This window comes from Falco peregrinus, chromosome Z (genome assembly GCF_023634155.1).
Source record: "Falco peregrinus isolate bFalPer1 chromosome Z, bFalPer1.pri, whole genome shotgun sequence".
Classification (NCBI taxonomy): Eukaryota; Metazoa; Chordata; class Aves; order Falconiformes; family Falconidae; genus Falco; species Falco peregrinus.
Window position 1 is genome coordinate 84,473,751 of NC_073739.1, and position 26,716 is coordinate 84,500,466.

Sequence of the window (26,716 nt, forward strand, 5' to 3'; positions counted from 1 at the left end):
AGAAAAGCACTCCTTTTACCACTAAATTGCAGTGTTGGGTTTTAGCATTTCTTCAATTATGATATGGACAATGAAACCGTGTCTTTCTGGATGCATGAGGAATTCCGCTAAATGAGCCATTCAGACATCTGAACTTAAGTCTGTTCCTTTAATACATTTGATTAACATGGAAATTTTATCTCTTATGTCATTATTTTAGTGCTGTAACATCAAAAACATTAGTCCACAATGTGCCCACGATCACAGGAGGATAGTTTATGGGCGCTACAACTAATTTCTGGAGCAGCAGCAATGATTTCCCCTCCCAAAGCAAGATGCTCAAGCAGAAACAGCAACAGAGGTGAATCTTCACCAACTGCAAATGACCACAGAAGTTACGGGGCGATATTTTGCTTCCCAGCCCCACTGAACTCAATGGGACTTCTGCCACCAACCTCATGGCAGCCAGAATTTTATCCAGTCACATTGATTGTTTGTCCCTGGGGCAGGAACGTGCACTGACAAAGTCAGAGAAAGCCAGATTCAGAGTTTGCCTATTCCATCTCCTGACCCCACAGGCAAGGGTACACCTACAAAGAGGTTAGTACAGCTGTCACCACCCAGGAGGGATTTTGGATCCAAGGGCAAGGAGCTCTTTCTCTTTGCATCTACTTTAGCCAAAAGCTCTATGTGCAATACAGCATAATTCTATTTTGTTCCATGTTTTCTACAGAGCACCTCACATCCCCACACAGCTGTGGCCAGTAATTACGTACTGCCCAGTCAGGTAGTCAGTGTTCAAATACTTAAAAGCAAATAAACAAAACACTGGAGCTTTTGTTAAGGGCACTGACACCGCACATCTAATTGCAAAAAATGGATAAGCAACAGACTTTGTAGGAACCTAAATTCCTTGGTAGGTTAGGTATCTTTTATCACTTTAGTACAGCTTTTGTGTGTTTTTTATGGAGAGGGAGAACGGAGGAGAAATTATTATAGGTAAAGGAATCTTGCCATCAAAATGTGAGGAAACCTAGTTATTTGACTAAGCAAAAAAATACTAAGTAATTTGTAAGAGAAGAATAAAATGAACTCGCTGTGTCTCCAGAGGTCTGTAATATGATCTTCAGAAAAGGTAGCTTGCCAATTTAATTGAGGTAGGAGTTATTTAATTTTTTTATATACAGGTATAGTTTTCAATAAAACTACATATGCCTATAACACTGCAATGGCAGATGTGTCTCGATTATTAGAGGTGGGCTCTAGGGAATATATACAATGGATCTTGAAATCCGTAAGCAGCTGTTTGGAAGGGAGGGGTGGAACATTGCAACACACACACATGTTCCTTAAGTGCAGTAATGTTTTGTTATTTTACTGCAGGTGTATTACAGAGATGAAATTTAATAACTTATTGTATACAATACCAATAAAATGGAAAGATTCTTTGCCCTGACGTTCATGAACAAAGTACAAATTAGAAGCAGCTCAGAGCGCAGCAGCTCCGTGCACAGGCACACACACACCACCTCAGTTTGCACCTTCCCTGCTCGCAGTCACAATACTGTCTTTTTTATTGTTTACTATGAAAAGGTGGGCAGGCCATAAAAAAGGAAAAAAGAAAGCAAACCCCCAAAGTGGTCTACAAGACAGTCAAGAACCTGTTGTCGATAGAATTCAAGAGCATTTAAATGCACGGGGAAGCACTCGTGCGTTCATGGGTGAGGTCCCTGAGATGCGGGAAGCCCTTCTGCAATGTTACCAGTTATTTTTGTAATATTAGCAGCTTAAATCAGAAGCCTGATTTCAGAATGTGCATTAGTCTCAATCTCATGCTGAATCAAGCACTGAAGAAGGATGTACATTTAAAAGTATGTATCAGATAAAAAGATAATCCATCCTGCTTTGGTTTCCCCCCCTTCTGTCTTTGCTGGATTCCTCTTTATTTAATTAGAGATGTTGCAACAATTCAGTAATTCACAGCAGAAAAAGGAAGTCCCAGCACTTCTTGGGAGGAAAAAGAAAATGGGCAATAGCTATTTCTGTCCATTCCTTTCTCAGCATGAGAACAACAGCATTCTGCAAGGATTTACAGCCCTACTGGGCTCCCAGGCAGGCGGGCACAGGCAGCTGGGCTGAGCTAATCCACACGCACTTGCTGCAGAAGCTGATGGTGTCTTTCGTTTCCATTACACTGGTTTTAAAGTTTTCCAGCAATACTTCTGTTCCTTCTGTACAAAATCTCTGTCAAAGGTATGCTGTATCCTCCCTCCGCCACGCTCACTGAGCCACAAACACTCAGAAAATAAAATCCAAGGCCTTCCCTGCCTTCCTCCATGGGAAAGGTTCAGGCTGCTATTGTAGGCAGGAGACAGAAAGGGATGGGACAGGAGGGAAGCGGGAAGCGTGTCGGCTATGTGGCCACCGCTCAAGGAGAAAGAGCCAACGACTTCTCCCCTCAGAGCAAGCTATGACACAGAGAGAATACCACTCCCCCCCGCCCCATGCATCTAATATGAAAACCTTCTGAGAAAGCACATTGGAACAGTGAAGAGAAGCTGAACGGAGAGGGGGCCACAGGCCCCATCGTGTGCCAAAGGCGCCTCTCACCTATCAGGAGCATAAGAGAAGATGGGAGGTAATGGAGAGAGGATCCACGACCACGCAGGTGGAGGGACGTCAGGAAAGATCGTGTTGCGTCCATAAACAGACTGCAATGTCCAACAAATAGTTGGAATCAGATTCAATGGGAGAGAATACAGGAAAACACTAGCAGCTACAAGAAGGATGAACCCCAGTTGGGTCTGCGTGAACTTTTAAACGAGTTCCTAGAAACCTCAGCCATAACGGGCATATTCACTTGCTGTGGCAGCCTGCTGTGCCCTTGATCACAAGCCTCTTGGAAACCCACGCCACTGCTTCCAGAGGGAAGGCTGCACAGGAAAGCAAGGAGGAAAAGAAGAGTCAAAGAAAGAGTACTGAAAGGCAGACAGAGAAAAGGCAAGCTAAAGATGACATACATTGTGCTACAGTGCAGAGATGCTCTCTGCAGAAACACCGTCCTGCCAGTTGCATCCCTTGGACTTCTCAGGATCTCTTCCTGATCTGGATTCCTTGAACAAATTGCTACCGATATGGTCCCTGAGGAAATCCTGGAAAGCCACAGAGCTGCTGCAGGTTTGGGCGGACTGCCCTCGGATGCCTACAGCATTGTAAATGCACGATGAAGCCATTTTGCTGCAGCCTCTAATGCTGCTTGTTTGAACTGATGCTGCAATGAAAACAAAGTTAAACATTGTGCCAATGTCATTCCGGTGGCTGGCCTTTCTCTTTACCATGGCATCTTGCAACAAGCTGAATGCTAGCAGACATGATTTCAATCTGGATAAAGTTTATTGTATTTTGGTAGCAGTTGTGTTTTATTTAAAAAAAATATATAAAAGGCAAAAAAAACCCTGGCAGAGCTCATGCAACTCCACTAGCTTTTACCTTAACACTTCATTCCAGAGGCAGCTTTTAACAGTCAGATGGTTCCAACTGGCCTCTGAGAGTACTTCTTGAACATCAAGTAAATCAGTACATCCAAAACCAACATTTAGACTCACTTGCTAAAAGACTTAGTAGTAAAAACAAGTCATTTTAAGATCTGAGGATTTTGCTTTAAGTTAAAACACCTTAAAAGCTAAGTATCTGTTACTATGCATTTGCCAAAAAGGCATAATCCAAATTTTCAAAGGACTGTCTAATTTATTCCCACATACGATCTTGTGCGTTGCCTTGGAAATCTATGGTGTATGTTTTCTGGCCATCAAGCTCATTTTACAGTTCTCTTTATTCATTGCTTTTTTGAATTAACTATTGCTCAGAAAGCGCAATAGCTCTGGATTACTCAAAGTCGGCCTCATCGACTATTAACCAATTAGTGGAGCTACACGACTGTAGGCAGCACAAGTCACCGTTAGTCTAATAATAGTATTTTCTGTACCCAGATGCTCTTGCACTAAGGAGTATCAGTGTTTTGTAAACACTGTCCAACTAAGGAGCCCCTCACCTTCAGCTGCTGTTGGGAAACCGAAGGACCGGGATTTACGAGCTGATCCCCCAGCCAGAGCAAGGTGTTGCCGTTTCCTCCGGAGCATTTCCCTCCTCCCTACTGCCGTGCTCCGGCAGACCCTTGCACCAGCCCCTGCTCTGCAGCCGAGTAGCTGATGCTCAGTTCTATCTACCAAAGCATTCCTTCTAGCTCTTTCTGCCTTCACCTCTTTACAGTGCTGATTTACATGAGGCTCTTTGAATAGAGCAGCAGATGCATTGCTCTTCATTACCATGTGCAGACCCTTACTTACAACCCGAGCACCCAACCAACAATAACAGACTAATACAAGAAACCAGAATAAAGTTAGAGAAATCAAGTAGGTATGCTTTTTTTCTAAAATCTACTGCCTTGCTAATCCCCCCCAAACCAGCACAATACAAAAAAAAATTGATCTTTGGGGAAACGGTAAGTAGTACAGAACTAAGACAACATGCAAAATCCTGACTTCACTGAATGAAATGAGATTTTTGTCATTAACTTCAATGAAGCCAGTGTTTCAAAAGTGTCTTGACAACAACTTCGGTACATGTTTCTTAGATGACTTCTCTCTAATGGAATTAAATAGTTCCCAAGATAAGCTTTCCTCCATTCCCACTGTAATCAGTGTTGCATTTGCTATGGTTTTCAGTGAGAGCCCAAATGGACCCTAGGCTCAGAAATAAAAATCATCTTGAAGTAAATGGGTTGCTGTGTATCTGACCTCTTCTCTCATTGGTGTGAACACAGCGCAGGGATGAAACCTCAGATCATTGCTGCTATTTGTGTGAAGAGAGGTTGTTGGGGTTTTTTCCTACCAGAAGATTAATAGGTAGCAAGTTCAATATCGTTAGGTATTTAGTTTTCCTTAATTGTTCCAGGAACTCTTCTACAGAGAGCAATGCATCACATCTGGAGGTAGCAATTTACCTTTCAGAAATCAACAAAACCTGCACACACCTCCTGGGTTTAGGAAAAAGGAGCTCACACAGCTACAGCCGCTACTCCAGTCCCTCCGGTAACTCAAGGCTTCAGGGGACACAATATTGCCACCAATATTTCCTTTGGAATTCACCAAGTTTTCTTCAGTATCTTCTGTCTAGATAAGCTAATCTTTCTCAATACATTTGAAAGTACACCCTAGAAATCTTGCAAGAGGCTTGTAGCTTTTAATTTTCTTTTAAGCCTGAAGGTTCATACTTGTTAATAATTTGGTGGATCCTGATAGTTCTGCAGCCTGGAGAACAGACAACAGATGGTCCAGCCTCGGCATTAAGCATTATTCCTTCTGTACCTTTCAGGAATTTGAAAGATTCTTATTTTAGAAATAATTTTTCTCCTTCCTGTCTGGGCACTGGTCATCTGCCTCATCCACTTTTCCATTATACTTCAAGGAAGTGGATGCATATGGTAGAAAGAATGACCCTGTTCCATGGATTGGAATTTTTATTATTAGCACTTGCATTGTAATATCTTCCTAATATTCCTCAGTTTGTCATTGATGGGACCACGGAAAAGGAGGGCAGGTAAGCAGGGGTTTCTCCATCAGCTCTCCACTGACCCTACACAATCACGGGGCACTGCCACGTCGATACCATCAAGGATACATCCAGAAAGCTGACCACATCCGCACCCACTGAGTTCTGAGGCAACTCCTGAACCGGTCCACCAAAGTGTAAGAACTAATTGTTCAGTGCTATCATTCAGGGGGGATTAACTCTCATACTACAACCATAGCCACCAGCTTCCTTACGGATACATGTTTTTTTCCAGTTTCTTGACAGACACTATTTTCCCAGCGCAGAGGACAGGCAGCGGTGCTCAGCATCACCCCGCTCTGCACCGCCCGTCAGGGCTCATCCTCTTTTTCGGGCGATATGAAGGAGCTCGCCGGCACTTCCAGGTTCGTCCTCTCCTGCGTTCTGGCCCAGAAAGTCTGGCGAGCAGGAGCGGCGTCTGGGCTTCTCCTGCAGGTGGCTGGTGCTGCATGAAAAGAGGAGGCAGAAACTGTGCTGCCTGTTTCTGCAGGCAACCGTCCTTGTTATGGCAATTACCCGGCGGTTCCCCACAAGGGGTTTCAGCTGGTTGCTGATCTGTCACTCGGCCGAGAGAGGCCAAGCCAGGCGGTGGCATAGTGCAAGAAGGGCTGGGTGGGTGCCCCCAGCTCCCACCAGCCATCCCCCCGGGACTGGTCTGAGCTGCCCCAACCCCTCCACGCTCCCAGCACCCAGTGATGCCACATAATGTCACATTGAGTAATTTCCGTATCACTTGATGCTGGGGGTATCTGGAACCAGGTTGCTCCCCACTCCCCCTGGGAGCCTGTGCAAAGTGCTGCCTCACTTTGACTGGGACACAAAGCTGAGGATGCCTAAGAAAAAATTACCTCTTCATGACAAACTGTCTTCTCAAGCCTACAGCTGCACCTCTGCCCTTAAGTTTCTAGGATTAACTTTTTACTCGCAAATTAAAGAAAATGCACACCCGTACCCAGCAGACATTCACAGATACGGGTGCGCACAAAGAGGCCACAGCGTGAGTTGCATTAAGAGTCCACGCATAAGGCACACATAGACCATGTAACTTCTTTAGGTGCAATGCCATTTTGATCTCAGGAACAATTTCTAACTTACTTGCAGTATCAGAATGAGATCATTCAAACGCAGGAAGACTGGCAGAAAAACTAAAAGCAAAATGCAGCAGAGAAAAGGTGTGTTTTCAGATGAAACGTGAAACGGCAGCAGACCCAAGAAAGCAGCACAGCGGGGTCTCCAGGAGGCTGGAGCCACAGAGGTGATGGGTCTCACCCTTGGATGGGTGCTGCTTCACCCTGGGAACAACATGCCCTCCCCAAGGCTGTGTGAGCACTGGGGACAGGGACACATCCTGATGCCTCCTAACAACAGAAAGCAAAAGTATACAAGGATTTTAAGGCAAAGAGGACTAGCTAGAAACAACCCCTAAAATTAATTAAAAGCTACTGCAGTTTTTTGGAGCAGGTGAGGGTAGGGTTGCACATAAAATCTTCTTCCCTTATCCGTGCTGGTTATTGCAAGTGAAATCAGTAAGTCACTTACCGGCTCACTAAAGAGTTTTGGATGTGAAGGCTCAGTGCATCACTAAGTTCCCTTTCACGGCTTGGCCTGTAAACCTCCCCCAGCAAGCAGCTCTGTATCCAGTTTGTTCCACATAGAACTAAACATGTAAACAGTGCTTTAAGCAAGGCAAAGCAGCCTTTCCTCGTCACCTCTCCCAGCCCAGGCTCTGTGTGTGAAACGTCACATGGGAAACGTCCCCAAAACTCAAACACCACACGCGAGGAGTGGCAAGCGCCGGGGCCTCCCCGGCGGCTGAGATAGCCTCACCTCCCTCCAGTTAGCCAGGTTAGCAGAGGAGGCAAAGCAGAGCAGGTCCGCACCAGCCAGTGGAAGAGGCATGGCCACCTGCACAGGGATGCTGCCACCAGGGCTCCCCGGGGCTGCCCACCCTGCCTCCACCAGCAGACCCACCGGCAGCACCCCGCAGCCTTGCAGCAGGGTCGGGGGGCTCGTGGCCCAGCTCCCTGCCACCGCTCGCCTTCCCAGGATGCTATCCCCGGAGCCAGCCGGCCACTGGAGCCTGCCTAGGCCCTGCCGGGATGTCCCTGGCACACGCAGGGCTGCAGAGGGACGGTCGAGAGCATAGCCCCGGCCTCCGGGCACTAGCGATGGCAAACACGGTTGCACTGCCAACAGAAATTTCTGTTTAATTGCTCAAATGGTTTCATTTTTCTATGCTAAATGTTAAAAAAAACACCCTAAACCAACAACATAAGAAGACTGCTTCCCTGCGTTATTAAAGAACATGGACATACGAAAGGAAAGAAGGGATCAAGTACTTCCCTTTCCTATAGGGAAATAATATGCATTTTGGCTGTTTTTTGGGTTTGGTTTTTTTTTTCCCCTGGCAGATCTGAACAGTATAAAGCTTTGAATATTAAGAAGACTATTAAATTCTTTCAATAGTTTTGCGAAGTGTGAAGCTACTGCACTTAGAAAAAGGGAAGGAAGCCTAGCACTCTTCAAGAACAAAATGAATTTAAACACATGATTACTATTGCTACTGAAATTAAAAAGAAAGTGTCTTTTAAAAAAATCAATTGTCTTGAAACAAAGCACAGACTTTTGGCTATTGATAGTATTTTTAGACTCAGACTTTCTCTGGAGACTTAAAAGTATGCAAATGCAAAGTGCAGAGAGGCACACACACACACACACACACATGCTATACCTTTGTATTACACTGGCATTTTATTATTTAATTAAACTACTCTTATTTTTCTAGCTCACGCATGCTTCCCTTGAGACGGCTTTGCTGTTAGCCTGCTGGCCTTGACTTCCAGCCAAAAACAATTCAGAAACAAAAAGGGACAACAAATCATATTTTCACAGACATTTTTATCCCTCAATACAACCTTGTTTTCACACAACATCATACAGATTCTATGAAAACTATAATTTATTGCAGTAGCCATCCAAAGCTAGGGGCTGACACAGGCTCTGCGGTGTGTTTCCACTTCTGTTATTTCTGAAGTTGTGCTGTTGGGAAGGACCTGCCATGCTTAACAGTGCGGCATTGTTGCGAGGGACAATAATCAATAGTTCGCAGCAGCTCTGACTAGGCAGTATTAGGTCAACCCAAGTACCCATAGTCTCCAATAACTGTATCCTGGCTAGAAAAGCTCAGGCAGCAGCTTGAAAACCTGCACTTGCAAATAAAGCCCGTTTCTGAGAAATGCACATCTGCAGGCATCGCTGTTTATGATGGAACATATTCCTAAGAAGTACAACTTTAAGAAGCAAACCTCATTTATCAGAGTATTTATCGCAACCCCTCTGCTGAGCAGACTTTCACTTACCTGGTGGCAACCCTGTAAATTCGAATCTCTTCCATATGATGAGTATGAACCCCTTTCTGTTTTACCTGTAAAAAAAAAAAAAAGAAAAAAAAAAGTGTAACAGATATAAACAGACATACATAGCTTCTCCAAGCATTTTACATGATGTTCACCACATTTTCCTAATGCTGTTTACATATGTAAAATAGGCAGTGCTGCCTGTGTAATGCATGTAGGCAATAGAAAGGGATTAACACTTTTTCATGCTGAGGATGAGGATATGAAATAAACTTCCTAATCTTGGCTGTGCTGCTCTGCACACTTTCTGGAACTGGGATTTACCAGGCTTGCACTGGCTGAAGGTGTGGGCAACACCCTCCATGCCTGCCCTCTGGCTCGGGGGCCGAGCACCCAGGCACCCAACCTGTCCCTCCGCTACGCTGGGGACACGGCCAGTCCCTCACCGGCTCTCCAGCCAGCCAGCTTTGCCCCAGATCTGCTGCGGATGCGGCTCCCCACTCTTTCCCAGGAGCAAATTCCCCCATGATCAAGGCAATGATGGAATTTTCACCTGGGAGAAAGACACTGATTGGGTATTCGCCATTTGCTACCAATGCTGGGGCTGCCCCAGTGGTGCTGGGACTCAAACAGGGGCCCAACGACTGCTGAGGCTCTCTGCCAGCCCTAAGTACCTTTTTTTTTTTCTTTCCTTGTTTTTTCCCCAGGAAGCCTTTAACACTCGGCTCCAACAGCCTTACTTGCAGTACCGGTTACGGTTATGCCATATTTACAAAGAAAAATAAAGGTTCTTTCAGGTTTGAATGGCCAGACTTGAGCGAAATCAAGAAGGGAAGAGGTGGTTTCTGCAAAGCATTAAGTCATGGCTGAGCAGCACCGCACCACGTGCTCCGGAGACAAAGAGTAGTCAAGAGGGCTGATACAAAACATATTGACACTAAAAGACCACCCTTATGGTGAGGATAATCACGGGGGGTGGGGGTGGTGGTGGTATTATCTAACAAAACATCCAAGAACACAGTAAAAATCCCTCATAAAATTAAAGTTTTTATTATAGGCTGGGGCATAAAACCCACAACACACAGTACCAGTTACTAGGGACCAGATGCTCGGTTTATCTCTGTGTGCATCGCGCCGAGGACCCCTCTGCACCTAGGAGGCAGCTTCATGTGGCTGCGTAGCCCCACGTACAGGAGATGGGGTGCCAGCCTCACACCAAACCCTGCGCTGCCAAGATAGAGCTGCCGCACCAGTACATCTACCAATGCCATTAAAAAACAAGCTTGAACTGCATTTGGAAATGCCAGATGATAATGATGACCATAGCCAGCACCCTGAGCAGTTTCAGGGGTCCAAGCGAGGGGTCCCTAGCTGGCACCGCTGCTGCCCGACGGACGCGGAGCTCTACTGCGCTCAGTTTTTCCCCAACGCGATCTGAATTTCCTAAAGAGCCCATGGCACGGCAATTTTTTAGACAAAGGATGACAGAGGTCATGTTAATCGTTCCCAAAATGGTGTGGCCACATTCTGACTCCACAAGCCTTTCCTTTACTATAAAGCTACTAGGTTTGATTGCCCTTTGGAAGCATTATTGATAAAGTTTGACTGTTGCAAGTGGTTTGGGATTTAAAAAAATCATCTTTCTCATCATCATCATTTGAGACTTTAGAGCTTGCTTTTGTTTCTTGATTGGTTTTGGTTTTCTTGTTTTCCACATTAAGTAGTTACTTATACACGGGAACCTCCAAAATTTATTTGCAATTCATAGGACATTTGCACATATAATAACTTTTGAAAGCACTTGTATCTGGTTATACAAAAATGATGGATCACCCTCTCCATAGCCCCCCTCAGGTTCAGAGTACTGGGAAGCTTTTGCAAAAATAATTCAAGATTGAAATGACAATGAAATTTTAATCATGAATCCCTGAGTCCAATGCTGAGATCTAAAAACAAAATGTCTTGCTGGCATGCCTGGAGTTATGTGTGCTACTTCCCATCACCCCAAGAGGGCCAGAAAGTCGATGACAATAACAAGCGATGAAGATGGGGGGCGGGGGGGGGGGGGGGGGGGGGGAGCTGTAGGGAAGGAAAAATCCCAAACAGAAATAGGGTTGAGGGGAACCAAGTACAAGCAGCGACACAAGGTACTTTGAACACGCTTCTTGCTGCTGCCTGGGTATCCGTAATCTTCTTTTCTATCGTATCAGACACAGGCAGCCTCATCTTAATTTCAGTTGTTAAAAAATATTTATCCAGATACAAAAATAAACCCACTGCAAATTACAAGTTGTCAGGGTTAAAATCTACTTCTATTTGTGTGGGGGAGGATAAGAGAACAGCATAGACATGAATCATTCTCAGTAATTTGAGTGTTTCCATGACATCAATGGGCACTCGTCCAGGACTCTGTCGAAGTCTGTGAGGTACCAAAGCGGCACAGCAGCCAGCAGGAGATTGACTTTTTTTTTTTTTTTTTAGGATTATGCTCCTTGTAAAGATTTCATCTATAGCATCCACTTTTACCACCAAACAGATAACTTTGGAGATCACGAGTGAACACATTTCATTCTGATAGTGTAAGCCTTTAACTTTATTACGTTTCTTGTTCTTTCCACGTACAGCTAGAAATCTGCCTCCTCGAATAAGAACAAATAACCAAAATCTATGAAAAAGTCAAGAATTCACTAAAAAGATACACATACATAGAATTTTCACTGTCAACTGTAATTATGAAATTATCATACTTTTTGTAATGATACTTCACTGGGGGGGCGGGGGGGGAGAGGAATATCTTTTGTATAAACTGTCCATTTAAAATTAGCTACAGTCTTGATGTTGATTTTCTGCTTAAAATTCACTGGCACATTTGTTTCAGATAATAAAATTTGCAAGAGTGCCGATAATATGCAAAAGTAGGCTCTTTAAGCAACTATTTGTGCTCACAAATACAAATGCTTCTCCTGAATTTCTACATTTACTGTACATTATGCATCATTTTCAGTCACTCGAACACCCCAGCCTGTACTGTGCGTTTTCTGAGGTCTGCAAGAGCTAAAGATTCTCTCTCCTTTTTTTTTTTTTTATTTTAAAAAATGTTTTAGAAAAGAGAGAACGTCTACAACCATGTAGACACCCGACGCATTCACTGCGGAATTTTCGAGACAACCCTCTAGTACCAGAATGCGGCAGCCGCTGCGGATATTTTTTGGCACAAAGACAATGGTGGCAGTGCCAAGCCCCATGGCTAAAACTACTCAAAAGAGGCATAAGGGTAGCATTAATCGTTCAAGTCTTTTACTGCATGGAGTACTGTTGTCCATATTTTAAAACCTAAAAGTACCCGTTAGTAATATTTGTTGTAAGCCAGGGGAGGAAAAAAAAAAAAAGGGGGGGGGGGGGGGGGGGGAAGAGAGCCTGAAATAGAGACAAACAACAAATCTTGTCAGACATCTGATTAATTTTTTCTACCTAGAGGACCAAATGCTAAAATGTGCCATTTGTTACCAGCACTGCGAACACGCAATACGATCTATACCCTTCCGTGGCTTTATGATCTGACAATTGAAACAAAGCTCCATGGAAGAAGTTGACCTACAAAGGCTGGTGAATAACTTTCAAGTATGCACTTGTTCTTTAGGTAAGGCAGAAAAAGCATCTCCGTTATTATTGGAGGCAATAACTTAGTGTGTGTGTAAATATATATATCTTCAACTAATTGTCACAGTGCATGCCAATCAAAGGAGAGACAAAGAAAGAACTACATGCAGCTCCTGTTTTCTGACAAACACTGAATCTCAAGTCTCTGCTTTCTAAATACTTCTAGAAAAAAAAATACTGTTTATCTTCACTAAATTAAAACGATTGCTTCATAAATATTTTGTTTGCATTTTTGTTTAACTACAGAAAATAAAAGCAGCACAGGATTGCCAATCAATCAATAAAGCAGCTACTTGCTTTTCCATGGTGTACTTTGAAAAATTAATCAAATTAAGTAGAAAATTTAAGCAACTTCCAAAGCACAAATGCAAGTCATCTGATTCCCCACTCTTTTTTTCCCCTGCCCTGGGAGACAGGGCACCTTGGCTTTTCTCTGGTAGGCAGAATGAGAGGCATGAGGCAACTCTTTCCATCTGCAGAGAAGAGGAAGTGAAGCTATTTCTATAAATGACTTCAATTCAATGTTTACATTGAATTTGTGTTTGACATATTTTTTGAGAGATGAGTTCAACTAGAATATTCTAGTTCAGGTTTCCGCTGCCCTACATTTGGGGTTTAGTTATTGGTTACATTGAAGAAGGGAAACCCGTCTGGGACAAAAAAAAAAAAAAAAAAAAAAAAAAAAAAAAAAAAAAAGGTGGGTGGGTGGGAAGTAATTGTATTAGGGATTGGAATTTTAACAGCTGCGAATTTTGGTCTGTTCAGGTCTGCAATTTTCCTTAAACAGATTTCTTATTCGTTACAGCATTTCTAGCGCTTTTTGAAAATTAATGATTGTTTCCCCTGATGTCTGATGTCTCAAATGCATCCTGAAGGGAGCCCGATCGATTCCCCTACAGTGAATGACAAATTAAAGGAGAATTCAGTGTCAAAGTCCGACCAGGCATGAGGAACACAGAGGTGGAGCATATCTGCGAAAAAGTTCCCAGCAACTGAAGAATGGGCTGAACTTTATAGTTCCACATTTGTCTGTACGTAACAAACACACACGTGTTATGGCCGTAGCAGGGTTTATTTGCATTGTTATGAGGATCATGAAACAGTTTACTTCTGCCTTAACCTATAGTTCCTGCATTCAGAATTTTCTTATGCTGCTTTCAGTTTGGCTGCATGAGAGGGAGGGTTTGAGCACTCCAGGGAGTGAGTGCCGGACTCACCTCAGTGCTCACCAGCGTGAGCGAAGGGCTCTGCACACTGGACCTGCCTGCCAGGAGGACCGGCTCTGCACAGCACCTTCTGACAGCAACAGCCAGATTATCAGTGCTTTTTTTTTTTTTTTTCCTCAGAGATATGAAAACCCAGCTCAGTTCAGCAGAGAAATCAAGCTAAAATTTGTATAGAATTATACAGTACCCGAGAAAAAAACTCATAGAAATAAACGAGCCATTGTACACTATACCTATAAGCACCTCACTCCCAGAGAAACGTATATATCCCGTGCCTTTCTTGGACAGCCTCCCAGGCCTCGCTCTCTTTAGCCCTAGACAGAAAAAAAACCTACCCATGGTTTCACCAGCGAGGCTAGCAGGTAGCTTCTTTATTTTGCCAGAACTTTTGAATACTGTGTTCTTCAAAAGAGAAAGGAGATGGAAAAAGGGAGGGGAAGGAAAAAGAAAAACAAAAATGCTTTTCCTATTAAATGTTTTAAATTATTATTTTTTTTTTTACTCTTAATTGAAGGATGCAAATCCAACCGCGGTCCCCGGCACTAGGGCTAACAGCTGGCTGGAGGCTTGTCCCCCTTTGTGCAGTCGAGCTTCCCTCGGCGGCTGGCGGCTGCGAAGCGGGCAGAGTGGGGCTCGCGGCACAGCTCCCAGGCAGCCGCAGGCAGCGAGCTGGCAGGGGAACAGACAGCCCTTGTGCTGGGGCGCTGGGCAAAGGTGAGGTGTGGGGGCAAGCGCTGTAAAGGTTCGGTAGGCATCGTCCCCGGGGGGGGCGCGGGGCCGAGCAGCGCTGACACTGGAGTCCGGCTGGGATTTCTCCTCTTCCAACGCACAAACAGCAGAATGTTGCTCAGCTCGGCTGAACTACTGACTCGGGCTTGACCTGGCTCACACTCTGCCAAGAGTAGCGCACTTACCGGTGTAGGACACAAGTCAAAATACCCGATTTATCGCAGCGAGGTTTTGAACAGTGTGCTTTACATTACAAAGAATCTCATCCAATGGTAATGGAAGTATCATGTTAATGAGCTATTTCTTCTTTGTGCTATATGTGAAGTACAGACAATAAGAATGAAATCTAATAGATTTTAAGCAAAGTTTGTGCCTTGATGGTCACAAAATAGTACAAGTGACACGGCATCTGATACAGGGAAGGTCCGCAAACTAGATACAAAGCTAAGGGAAGGTATTAATCCCAATAACTTGAATGGCATCACACCCTGGAATGTAGCGCAATGCTAGGGGAAGGAGATCTTTTTGACATGAAAGAAGATTTTTGCACTTACACTGATGTGCAGTAAACAGCAATGGTTCTTAGAGATGTTACGATGCCAGAGCAAGTACCATTACAAAGGGAGATTATTTTTTTTTAAACAGTGCTATCAAAATGCAAAGGAAATTAAATCCTAAAACCTATACTAAAATAAAGGTACAGAGCTGACTTGAACAACCTAAAGCAAGGAAATTCAATGCTTACACTTAGACAGGCAAGGTTAATTCCCGAACGCCCCAAAGGCCAAGCTACTTCCTTGCATGCACACTATGTGCATTTATCTGTTCCTGTACATACACACACATATATATCAATGGGAATAATGGCAGTCCAGCCTGCTGAAGGGCACCCACACGGTGCTCTCGGCAAGCTTTGCCCAATGCCACCCGTGCGGCTGATGGATTCCAGCGCGGGGCAGGGAGTGACCCCGGTGCCACTCACCCCAAGTTCCACAGCCCCTTCTACATGTATTCAGTTACTCCACAAAAATACCAGAGCAACTTCTTTCTCACTGATCTCAGTTCCTGAAATATTGGACCTAAACCAAAAGACGAAGGCAAATTGCTCAATCTATTTCTGTAATCTACCAAATAATAGCATCTATTACAGGGCAGTATGTGACTTCTCTGTTTACGTGTTTTTAAAACAAAATAGCTGTGGCAAAGCTATACTTGAAACTATAAGAATATGAAGTGAGAATATTGAAGGCCATATTCTACCAGACTTACATTAAGTGGTCCTTTGGTCCTTGACTAGTCCCACCAAAATCAACTAGATTGTAAAGATTATCACATCATCCCATAAGAGAAAGGTTTGACGATCATAGTTGGTTATTTGCCTGGATGAGACAGCTGGATTACAAGATTGATTGTGTCCAATCCAGTCTGAACAAGCTCGTTGCACCCTTTGCAACAGGTTTTCAGCACCTTGAGGTTAATCAGAGGATACGCAGGTATTGGCATTTCGTAGCCATCACTGCTATTGTGCAACCAATAAATAATACTGCATTCTGCGGATAAGGAACATTAATGAGCTTAATATCAAGTACATGCACTAATTGAGACCAGAATAATAAACTTTCATAATTAAATTAGGTATTTAAACAAAACAACTGTTTCTTTCAATGCCATCTGAAAAAATTATATTTAACAAGTTGCAGAAACCCTGAAGACTCCTCACTGTCGTGGGCCACCGTGTTCATCTTGCAGAGCCTGATGCTGCACGAATGGCCATGCTCAGTGAGCCCGGAGCAACCGGGCACATACACTTCAAAGCTGTGAACAGAGGAGCATTTACAGGAGACAATCCTTCATTTAGAGTGAAGACGCATCTGACTTCATAAACATCTTTAGTCCTCTTTCCTTTTCATATGTGCATGGAATTTCAGTCTAGAGGAAATAATTATGATCATCTAAGCTTGAACACCTGTATCACTCTGGAAATAGGCAAATTTGTTTGGGAGAGAAACAGAAACTCAACGGAACCCATTCATTGTGTTTCACCCTTCTAATTCTCAGAATGTACAATAGTCAAAAGATGGGCAGAGGATGAAGACAGGCATTGGAGAACAACAACAAAAAAAAAATCGAAAGCATTATCTAATACTAGAGAATCAGAATAATAAAAAGGGGCAACATTTTCATAAAGATATGAGACAAGAACTTGTTGTAATACTACCTCAGACCTGAAAGCAATATATAAGAATTGAACGTAAAGCACTGGATATTGCTTTATCCTAAGTAAGCCTCACAGGGCTATTTTAAATTGGAATACACTGCAGTGTGATCCCTCATCATTTGTTCAGGGACCAGTTCAGGAGATCTTTATCATGTATCTGGAAACCTGGGTTTTCATTCAAGCATGAAAACAGAATCACTTCCAAAACAAGTTAGATAAAGATCTAAGGCCATGAAAGACACAGAATTGAAAGAGGACAATAAACCTTCCCACAGCCCAAGTCTGGGCTCTAAATCTTTGGTCTGGGCTCTAAATCTTTGGTCTGTAAACCACCCCTATCTAGTAGCCTTTATTAAAAGGCTACTAAAACAAACCATGTTGGACATGAGCAAGGATAAAGAGATCAAAAGCCTCATCGTACAGATTGGGGATCAACTCTCCACCTCCGCATGACCAACAGAAACCCTTCTCATCAGGCAGCTGCATCCCTTCCCAAGCCGACAGGAAAGGTGGAAGCCCGGGACGTTGGGGGAGCCTGTCCCCAGGCAGCAGGACCCCCAGTCCCAGTGGGCCAGCCCCGCATCTGAGAGCTCACTGCCAAGCTCATCCTCCTGCCTCAAGCCCCAGTTAAACCCACAGCATCATCTACACACCAGAAAGAAGGAAAGAAATGCTGAGCACAAGCACACATGGACCCACCCTAACAGCCTGCCGGTAAAGATAAATTTTCAGGTTTGGCTACCAAAAGCATCAGTGCCTGTGTAGCAGCTTGCCTTGTGCTCCTCCCTCATTCTCACGTGCTCTCTGCAGGTCTAGACAGAACTACCCAAGCCTCTTATACTGTTTTATATTGAGATTAAATACTCAATTGGACATTTCTACAGAAATGGTATTTTTGGTAATATTGTTCAGTACAGAAAATATAAAAGAAGAAAGCTAGCATTGTTATAATTTAGACGGTTTAAAAACAACTTGGATAATTTGGATTAGCTAAGAAGACAAAACCAACCACAAGTTTCTTCCTGTATGGCAAAACATCAGGAATGATGTGGTAAATATACTATAACATTACAAAATACCCAATAGTCTCAAATCGGTAATATCCAGCAGAGGGCATGCACACCCTGGTAAGATTTTTGCACTTGAGAACTGACATTTCCTAAACAATTCGGGAACAAACAATTTGGGCTGAGAATACAGGCAAACTCATAGCATCAGTACACACGCTCTACAACACTTGCAGATCAAGAACGATAAAGCTTCCCCCGTAAAAAGACACCTAGGAATGTTCGTTCCTACACTGAAAAAAAAAAAAAGTCCTTGAAAGAGGTATTTCCCACTTCTACCAGCTGACAATTTTCCTCTTGCTGCCAAATGCAAAAACAATAACCTTCACACAAAAAAACCCCTACCATCCCTCAATATGAGCTTCACACCTGAAAGGAATGCCACATTGAAGAGCAAAATTCAGATTGATTTACAAACTTCTTATTCTCTATAGATGAAATACCAGCTGCACAAGTATTAAATAAAACTGAGTATCTTCAACAGGGCCAGATTTTTATCCTAGATTCTTTAATAACTTCACAGCACAGGATAGCAAGATTACATACGGTTCTATTGAATCTTTTATTGGGTTTTATTATACTTAAGTGAGAAGAAATTTTAAAAACCCAAACCAATCCAGGGAAGAATTTGTCATTTGTCACATTTGTTTCAGAAATTGCTTGCTTACATTTGTATTATAGAAAACTTGGTAAATGTCTACCCATGCTTTTAGAGTCCTCCCGTGGCTGCACTTCATTCTCAGCCGCCGACCCGGGCCCCTCTGCCAACCAGGGCAGTTCCCCACGTTGAGAGAGATACAAACGCACCAAGGAGGAATGTCCGTCGCCTCCTGCAACCCCAACATGAGTGATGGTAATGAACTGCTACTGGCCCATCTGTGGAAACGATCACTTCCAACCTTGACCTCTGCTTTACAGCACAGAGTAATCGCTATTTGGGTTCCTTATCAGACAATATATTTTTTTAACTTTGAGTAGCCCTGGGAGATGAACTTAATTTACAAGGTCTACAAGGCAGGCAGCTTAGGTTACATGTAGGTCACAATAAATAATACTCATCCCTTGGCCAGCGCAAGCTCTGCTGCCACTGCCTAAGTTGAAATGACAAGCTTTTATTATTCCTAAGCACTTGATTTTGAAACATTTGCACAATCTGTTAAGTCCAGACAAATTTAAATGGTTCTGACATGCAGCCTGCTAGGGTCAGTGACAGGGATAATGCCTCTTTATGTGGGTAAAATTTTGTGGCATATAGGTCACTCTCTTAAGGGGAATCAACTGTGTGTCTCTTCTTTGCATTTCCACCACAATCCTTCATCCTGCAGCCTGGAGCTGAGAGTGAAATGCAAGAAAGGAGCTGAACGCTCAAAGCAAAAATCTGCTTCCAGGACAATCCATTATATCTGACAAGTTAAATGTTCCATGGTAGACCATATGGCATAGGAGCAGGGCCGACGATGGAAGAGGGAAACTCAGCAAATGCATCACAATTAAGGAGTTTGACTATAGAATTTACTTTGATTTACCTTATTTTTTATCATATATTGGATATTGTAGTCTTTCAATTTTCATATAGCCCTTCCAAAGCCTCTGCTCAACCTACCAAGCTAGCTACACATGAACAGGTGCTTTGCCAAAATTACATGCTCCAAAATCTTAAGGTCTTGGTTACTTTAAATAGTACTCCTGATGAAGCCATTTTTATACCTGGTAAATTTTCTAGTTGGAGGGTATTTCTATTATTAACAAGCATAAATGTTATTAGTATTTGTTAAAGACCAAAGCAAAAGGGAAGGTGACAAAAAGAAGAAAACGGCATTAAATCCCTGCCCCCAAAGCCTTGGCGAGGAGTTCTCAGTAGAAATGTCACCCCAGCAAAGAGTGTGGACCTCTGACACTGAGAGCTGGCAGGGGTCCCCACCCTGCTAACACCTACCACGACCTGCAGGCACCCATTTTTTATCAGATTGGCCCCTTATTGTCGAAAGAACTCCTACACAGGCAAGGTAACAGCACGGATGGTCTGAAAGATCTTTTCCACCTCCAAGGTCTGTAGCTTTATGACCTACGGTGAAAATGGGGGAGCTACGTGAACCCTCCTGAGTCTTCCCACTCATTACATGTGTGCACACAACCAGATCCAACTCTGAGCAGCTATACAAGCCCACAGCTGCCACAGGTTTCTTTTTTATCGTTTTGATTACCAAATCATACTACTGAATTCATCAGAGATGCAAATAATAAACTAACCCTTTCTGTAAGGCACCCACCACTCAGCATCACTTTCTTTTGAAGAGCCAAAACCTTGTAACCGGCTGCCACGGCAGCGGGATGGGAAACCGCATGAACTGGGAATACTAGCTTTGCCACACCTATGGAGATTGATCTTGACTGACATAAATAACAAATGGCCCAATTAGAAGAAAAACCATGCAAATTAGCTGCGCGTAATGAAGTTCCTAAATAATTTGGAAATGCAGTGCTGAAAACAGTAACTAGTCTTTCCAGAATTCCTTGCAGAGAATCTCTTCTGTGTGAGAGGATGGAGGACTTCTATAAGCTTGTTGTCCTGGTCCAGTATCATGCAGGTCTGCTACCATTCAGCAATCGAATCTGCAGAAATAACTGCGTAACCATTTTTGGGCAATGCCCTGGAGTCACGATGCAAAAAATAATGTAGGTAACCAAAGCTACAGCCTTATTTAGGCATTTAAATAAAGTCTCATAGGCAGGAGTAAATCCAAGCCAGTGTCACTGGTGGCAGTGGAAGCTGTTGACGCACAACTCACCAACACAAATCACTTCCTGGGCTCTGGAATTGGAAACCTAATTTTAAGCGCTTATTTTTGTAATCCCTTTTTTTTCCAGTGTCAACCTTGGAAATGCCAAGCCAGCGTTACTACCAGTAAGGGCCCATTCTGCCCAGTGCTGAGATCAACAGACATAACCCAGAGATTTCCAGAGGGATCTCTGGAATAGGAATATCATGGGTATAGGGAAATACCTTCACTGAAAGCAAGGGGACTGAACTCGGCACACCCATGGCCAATCTATGCTTTTCTAAGCCCAAAAGGGTATGTCATCACTGCTTAATTATTCTCTAGGTTTGTAATATAATATATTTTTTGCTAGTATTAAATGTCTTCTTACCCAGAGTAAGTATTTCTCAAAATTTTTAAGGGTTAAACCCAGTAATTTTCCAAATTACTTTCATTCTACCCCTTACCAAGGCTTGTGCCAGAGTGCCCACCTGGGGCAGCACCCACCATCCCCTGGCAGGAGCTGGCAGGCACCCAGGGGGGCTCTGGCGTCTGCTGGGGAACATCGGGAATCATTTTGTGGAGGACTTGGGTTATACAGTGCTGTGCCAGTCTCACAAGACCCTCGGAAGAGCCCATCATCTACACTGACCGAGACAGCAGGTGTTATGGGATACAAATTTATGTTTAAATGCATCGTGGTTTTAATGTTTCATGAAATTTAGATTAAAAAAAAAAATCATTAATAGGAACAGGGGTCACTTTAGTGAAGCAGTCCTTAATGATCTTTTAAAATACCAATTTCAGCAGGAGAAAAAATGTCGTTTTTCAAAAATATATTTGTATTTTGTTACTCCTGGGAAGAAAATGTTTTTAGTTTACTTCAAACATATTCCTGTTATTTCTGCATTTTTGTGAAACCGCTATTGTTTTAGCTCCCACAAACAAAGATTAAAGCAGAAAAACAGAAAAAAAAATGCTTTAAAAATTGTGGGAGACTTTGTGTAAACCAAGAAGTTACTATTTTGAACTTGATAGTTCAGGACTACCCCAGGCGGAAAGGCAAGGTGAACGGCAGGCAGTAGTCCTGGCGCGCTGGCAGAACAAAGACCATTAGGAAGCCAATGCTGAAAAAAAGAGTCGGATCCATTACTCCAGCGCTGCAGTTCCTCACACAGATCTTAAATTTATTATTGATTTAGCATTTAGTACTGCAGGCACTGGAACAAAGACCTCTATGATTATAAATGCATGCTTTTGTCGCACGTGCTTTAATTTTAAAAAGGGTACTTTTTTTCCCCAAAGATCCTGCATATTAAAAGGACATCAACTTCTTCAAAAGTCACACATCTTTCAAAATGTGTTTTTACAATTTGAGGTTACTGTCAGCGATGACAGAGAAGGATTTCTGGGTTTGTTTGTTGGGGGCTGGCAGACAGTCTATTAGAGCTGCAACCAGCCGCAGGTCTCATCCTGGTGCAGGGAGAGGTGGGCACCCCAGTGGGCAATTTACCCCCAACAGCCCTGGGGCAAAGCAGGACCCGGGGTCATCCTCAGCTCTGCCACGAGGAACACGCCTGGGGCAACTGCTCTGGGCACCCATAGGAGCAGGAACAGAACCATCCTGCGTGCCTGGAGACAGCCCTCCTCAGCTCCCTTGGTCCTTTGCACATTTAAGGGCAGTTTATTTTGTATGCCTTTTCACTGTATGCACAGAAAAATTCCCAGGCACCCAGACAGAAAGCACATGTGCCATTCTAAACTATTTATTGTTTAAATGGGCACACATCACACAGATAATGGCTCTTTAAAACACTCCTGGCATCAGTGAGCCACTGGGCTAGCACCATCGAGGAGACAAACGGCTTAAAATGGATGTTTTCTGTAATACAGCTCTATAGGCTCATGGAATAAACTCGTTGCTTCACGATATTCTAACCAATGCACCTACCTGCTTGGCTATCAGTAGCGATGGATGTGTACACATAAATGAAGCAGAGAAGGGACATGGAAAGAGAAAAACAGCTAAATTCACACCAGTAAAACAAAGCAAAATGAGGCAGGTATTTGTGCTTTGCAGTTTCCACTACTAAATCCTGATCAACGTTTTTATTACTAATTAAAATGTCCATATCATGAAATAGCACCTGATCCAAGAAGCCTTTAAGTACAGCAGATGAACTTCTGTGTTTTGTCAGCAAACCTGAAATTTTGGCCTGGATTTACTTTTAAATGCATTGCTTTCTGAGCCACTAATGAAAGAGAACAAAAACCTTAGCAAAGTATTTACTTTCCCTATACCAGGTTTTTAATCAAAAGATGTTTAAAAAAAAAGGAAAAACAAAGTTAAAAAATCCCAACTACTGGAACTGGTCTTTGTCTTCTCATCAGAAAGTTAAATATACCCAGATACAAAATTTCAGGAAGCTAAAAATGAGTTCAAGGCTAGTATGTTGTCCATGTCCATAATGTTAACGTCCAGTTTCATGAAGGGAGTACTGGAGCCCCAACAGAGAGAACCTGCCACACAAAAGTGTTTCAGAAGTCCTAGAGCCACCACCAATGCAGCCACCTCACTGAGACGCAAGTCTGCACTCACGCACAAGTTTTATAGGTTTGGGACAGTAGAAAAGCAAGCTATGTCTGGTACCCCTGGCACGCACCGTTGGCCATTCTTGTCTCACTTGACAACATGAGTGTCCTTCTGACAATGTCCAACAGGCGATGCAGGACAAGAAGGTCAGCCGCAGCATCTCTCCAAGGACAGTCTCGGCAGTGCTTGCTGGTTGCAGGAGCAGCTGAAAGCTTTGCTCGCCTTAAATTTTGCCGTTGAGCGAGTGCTCAGCTACGAGTATCTCCGCATCCAGCACGCTGGCTGCACACAGCTGCATTGGGAAACACGGCAGTCATCACTCTGCTCCCCAGCCTGCTCGCAGCCAGAAAACCCTTGGTGTCTGCCTCTCAGAAAAAAATGAGTCTATTTGCAGTGTTACTTCACCTGCACAAAACAGATTTACTCGGGCTTGTGCAAGAGGAGGTGTAATGATCCTGATTTCTGCCTGAAAACAGAATGCTCCCAGCTGACCTAAATGGACATTAGAGCCACAAGATCCCATTAAACTCCAGCAAAATTAATTCCCGCCCCCCCCCCCCCCCCCCCCCGAGAAGTAGCAACTTATTAACTGCAGTTTGTTAAGCAGCCTGTTACATGTATTTATGACAAATATGCTTTGATTTTCAGAAGCGTTGAACTCTCATAGCTCCTTCTGTGGGTGATCAGTAATTCTGAATGATTACACTAATGAATTCCAATGAAAAAATACTGTTACAGAAAATTTTCTCAGAAAGGTGCTGGTAGACTTAACACAGAGAAGCTGGCTATCACTGTCACCTGCAAAACAGCCAGACAGAAGAAAGTTCCAAGAATTTTAACTTTCAGCCACTTTCAAAACCCTTTAACATAGCGCTGGAAGTTCTTGTCATCAAGACCAAGTCACGGTAAGACCGGGCTGTGCTCACCCCAGGCTTCCCATGGTCTGCCTTAGCAACTGCTGCAAATGTTTCTATGTCTGACAATAAATTATTAGCTAGTTTCATTTTATTCCCAGCTGAACTGTTACTGGGATGGTAACATTCTGAAAAGGTAAAATTTCAAAACAAGGCAGAACTTGGCAAGGGTCAGAGGACTCAGGCAGAAATTGCAAGGGTGGGGTTTTTTAAAGGTAAACCAGAAGCAGCAATCAAATCTGGACTTTTCTGTGGCCTGGAGAAAGGCAGCCATCCTCTGCTGGAAATGGTGTTATTTCCCAGAACACAGAAAAAATACCGTATAGATTTCTGGAATTAAGGCATAAAGCGCCTTGGTTGATAATGAAATTTATTTTCTATGAAGATCAAGAATATACCAAAATGGGCCTGAAACAAAGTATAAAAAAAAAAAAAAAATGCCACAGTGGAAGGATAAGATGACAATCTAGTCTTCTTGGGTTTTGTCCTTTGCAAGGGTTTGAAAAAGCCTGGGATAGTATCTTTTTCTCCCCTGCAAAAGCACTGAGAACCCATGGATGCTTTGCTATAGCTGGCGCTCCTGCAGCCTGCCAGGAAAGCAGTGGGAATGAGCTTCTCGCTAGGAAATACTACAACAATGGAAAAATCACCCCATTATTCTATTATTTTTTTTTTTACACTGCTGAGCTGTTTATTTCTTCTAATCCAGTAAATTCTTTTTTTCCCTTGGAAACAGTCACTAATTTCAGATGCATCACTTTAAGGCCTGATTTTCAGAAGAATAAAGTATTCAGAACTTAAAAGTTTCTAAGGGCATTCTGGTTTCCTCAAAGACCCAGGGTGTCCCACAGCACATCCTGAAATCAGCAGTCATCTCTGAATATTTTACCCCAAGTGCGCTGTGATTTTATCGGATCAAATAAACATAGAAAATATATGGGGTGCTTATATACCAAGGCTTCTCTGTCTTCATGCTAAGAACAAAACCATCTCTCTCAGTCCATTCAAAATCCCATTGCTTTTCATTCACCAAAAATTAAGAAAAATAATGATCTTTTATTCAGCTCCTCCCTGAGGGGCAACATACAAGGAAGTCCTCTGTGATTATATTTTTAAGGAGCTTGCACGGTAGAGATGTATTTAAGCTTGATAACATATTCACAGTTCCTTTGTAGTTTTTTAAATATAAATAATTCTCACCTTATTCCTGCCAGCAGCGCCACTGAAGTCAAGGGGAACAGCCACATAAGACGACAACAAGCAGCATCTGGCCCTTACCAAGGCAACCTCCAGTTCCTTACTAGTAGAAAATAAACTAATGTGAAACTTATCCGTAACACCACCAGTTCAGATTGCTCAGACCAGTATTACACCAGCACCCTGAGGTCCCACCGACATCCAGGGACACCCTGTATGAAGCGCTGTACAAAGCAGCAGTGGCCTCTCGTTTTATGAAATAATTTAAAAAGCTATGAGGGTGAAAGTTTTTATGATTTCCTACTATTTCTTCTAAGTCATTGGGTATCCGCGCAATATAAATCTGTCTCCCAATGGCTCTCTAAAACTGGATAAACTGGAACATATAGGGAACACGTCGCTGGTCTCACCCAGTTCTTAGCAGAAGAGTACCCAGCCCCACAGAACCACATCTGCAGCAAAAACTGCCCTGCCACAGCCCCCCAAGCCACCCATCACCCCCCGCCACCGTCCCCCTGGCAGAGGCATGATGCTCACGCGGTGCGGGCAGACCCTGCTCTCCTGGGGGCAGCTGGAGCGCCAGTGTTGAGGGATGCCAACCCGGCACCTCCAGAAAAAACAGCATTCACAAAAATAAGTAGTCTTTGAAAGACATTATTTTTCAGAGTAGGGGTTTTTGGGTTGGTTTTTTTTTTTGTGTTGTTTTTTCTTTTTTTTTGAAAAGCAAATGTTGAACTTCTAAAATTAAAACATGATGTGTCTAAACAATCAAATGTGTTTTTAACTTATTCTATCACTTCCTCATTTAAACTTTTTTTTTTAAAAAAAGGCTATGGATTTCATACAATGTCGTTTTAACAGTACCAGGAAAGTTTCTCAAGTCACAGATTTTTCAGTGAGCCCAAAAACACAGACTTTGGGGTGGGGGGAAGAACCGATCGCAGCAGGAATCTCTTTAAAAGGCAACACAAAAAGAAACACCATCTTGAACAGTCTCTCAGCAATAGTTGTGCCATATATAAAGGAAATAAAAAGCTCTCTAAAATGTAAGAATGAACCTATCTATTCAGATTGCTTACAGGTGACATTACACCATCTGCTTGGGCAGTGTGCCCATACAAAAGGAAACTATACCAAAAAGTAAAACCTGATACATTTTAAAGAAATAGTTATGCAAAAAAATACAAATGATTTTATATCAAAGTACAAATTAAGTTCCATAGTACTGAGCTACAAAAAGTTCTTAAAAATCCAGTGATCTGTGTAGAAATGATGCTCAAATACCTCGTGGGCAGAGAGAAGAGAGAAAGCTCTTTTCCCCAAGCCAGGAGGTGCAGCATTGCTCTGGACCAGACGGGCTCAGCACCCCCGCCCCACAGGCATGTCCCTGTGAGCAGGGTCACACCTC

General features: G+C 43.2%; 1 protein-coding gene across 11 annotated transcripts in view; it reads right to left on the minus strand.

Annotated features, from left to right (window-relative positions):
• LOC129782764 (transcription factor 4-like) overlaps positions 1-26,716 on the minus strand; it is a 150,133-nt gene that overhangs the window by 21,631 nt on the left and 101,786 nt on the right. For all 11 annotated transcript variants that reach the window (XM_055791299.1, XM_055791304.1, XM_055791305.1 and 8 more), the window contains one exon: positions 8,949-9,013. In XM_055791299.1, coding sequence (XP_055647274.1) covers positions 8,949-9,013 — 65 coding nt within the window. The remainder of the gene's footprint in view (positions 1-8,948; positions 9,014-26,716) is intronic.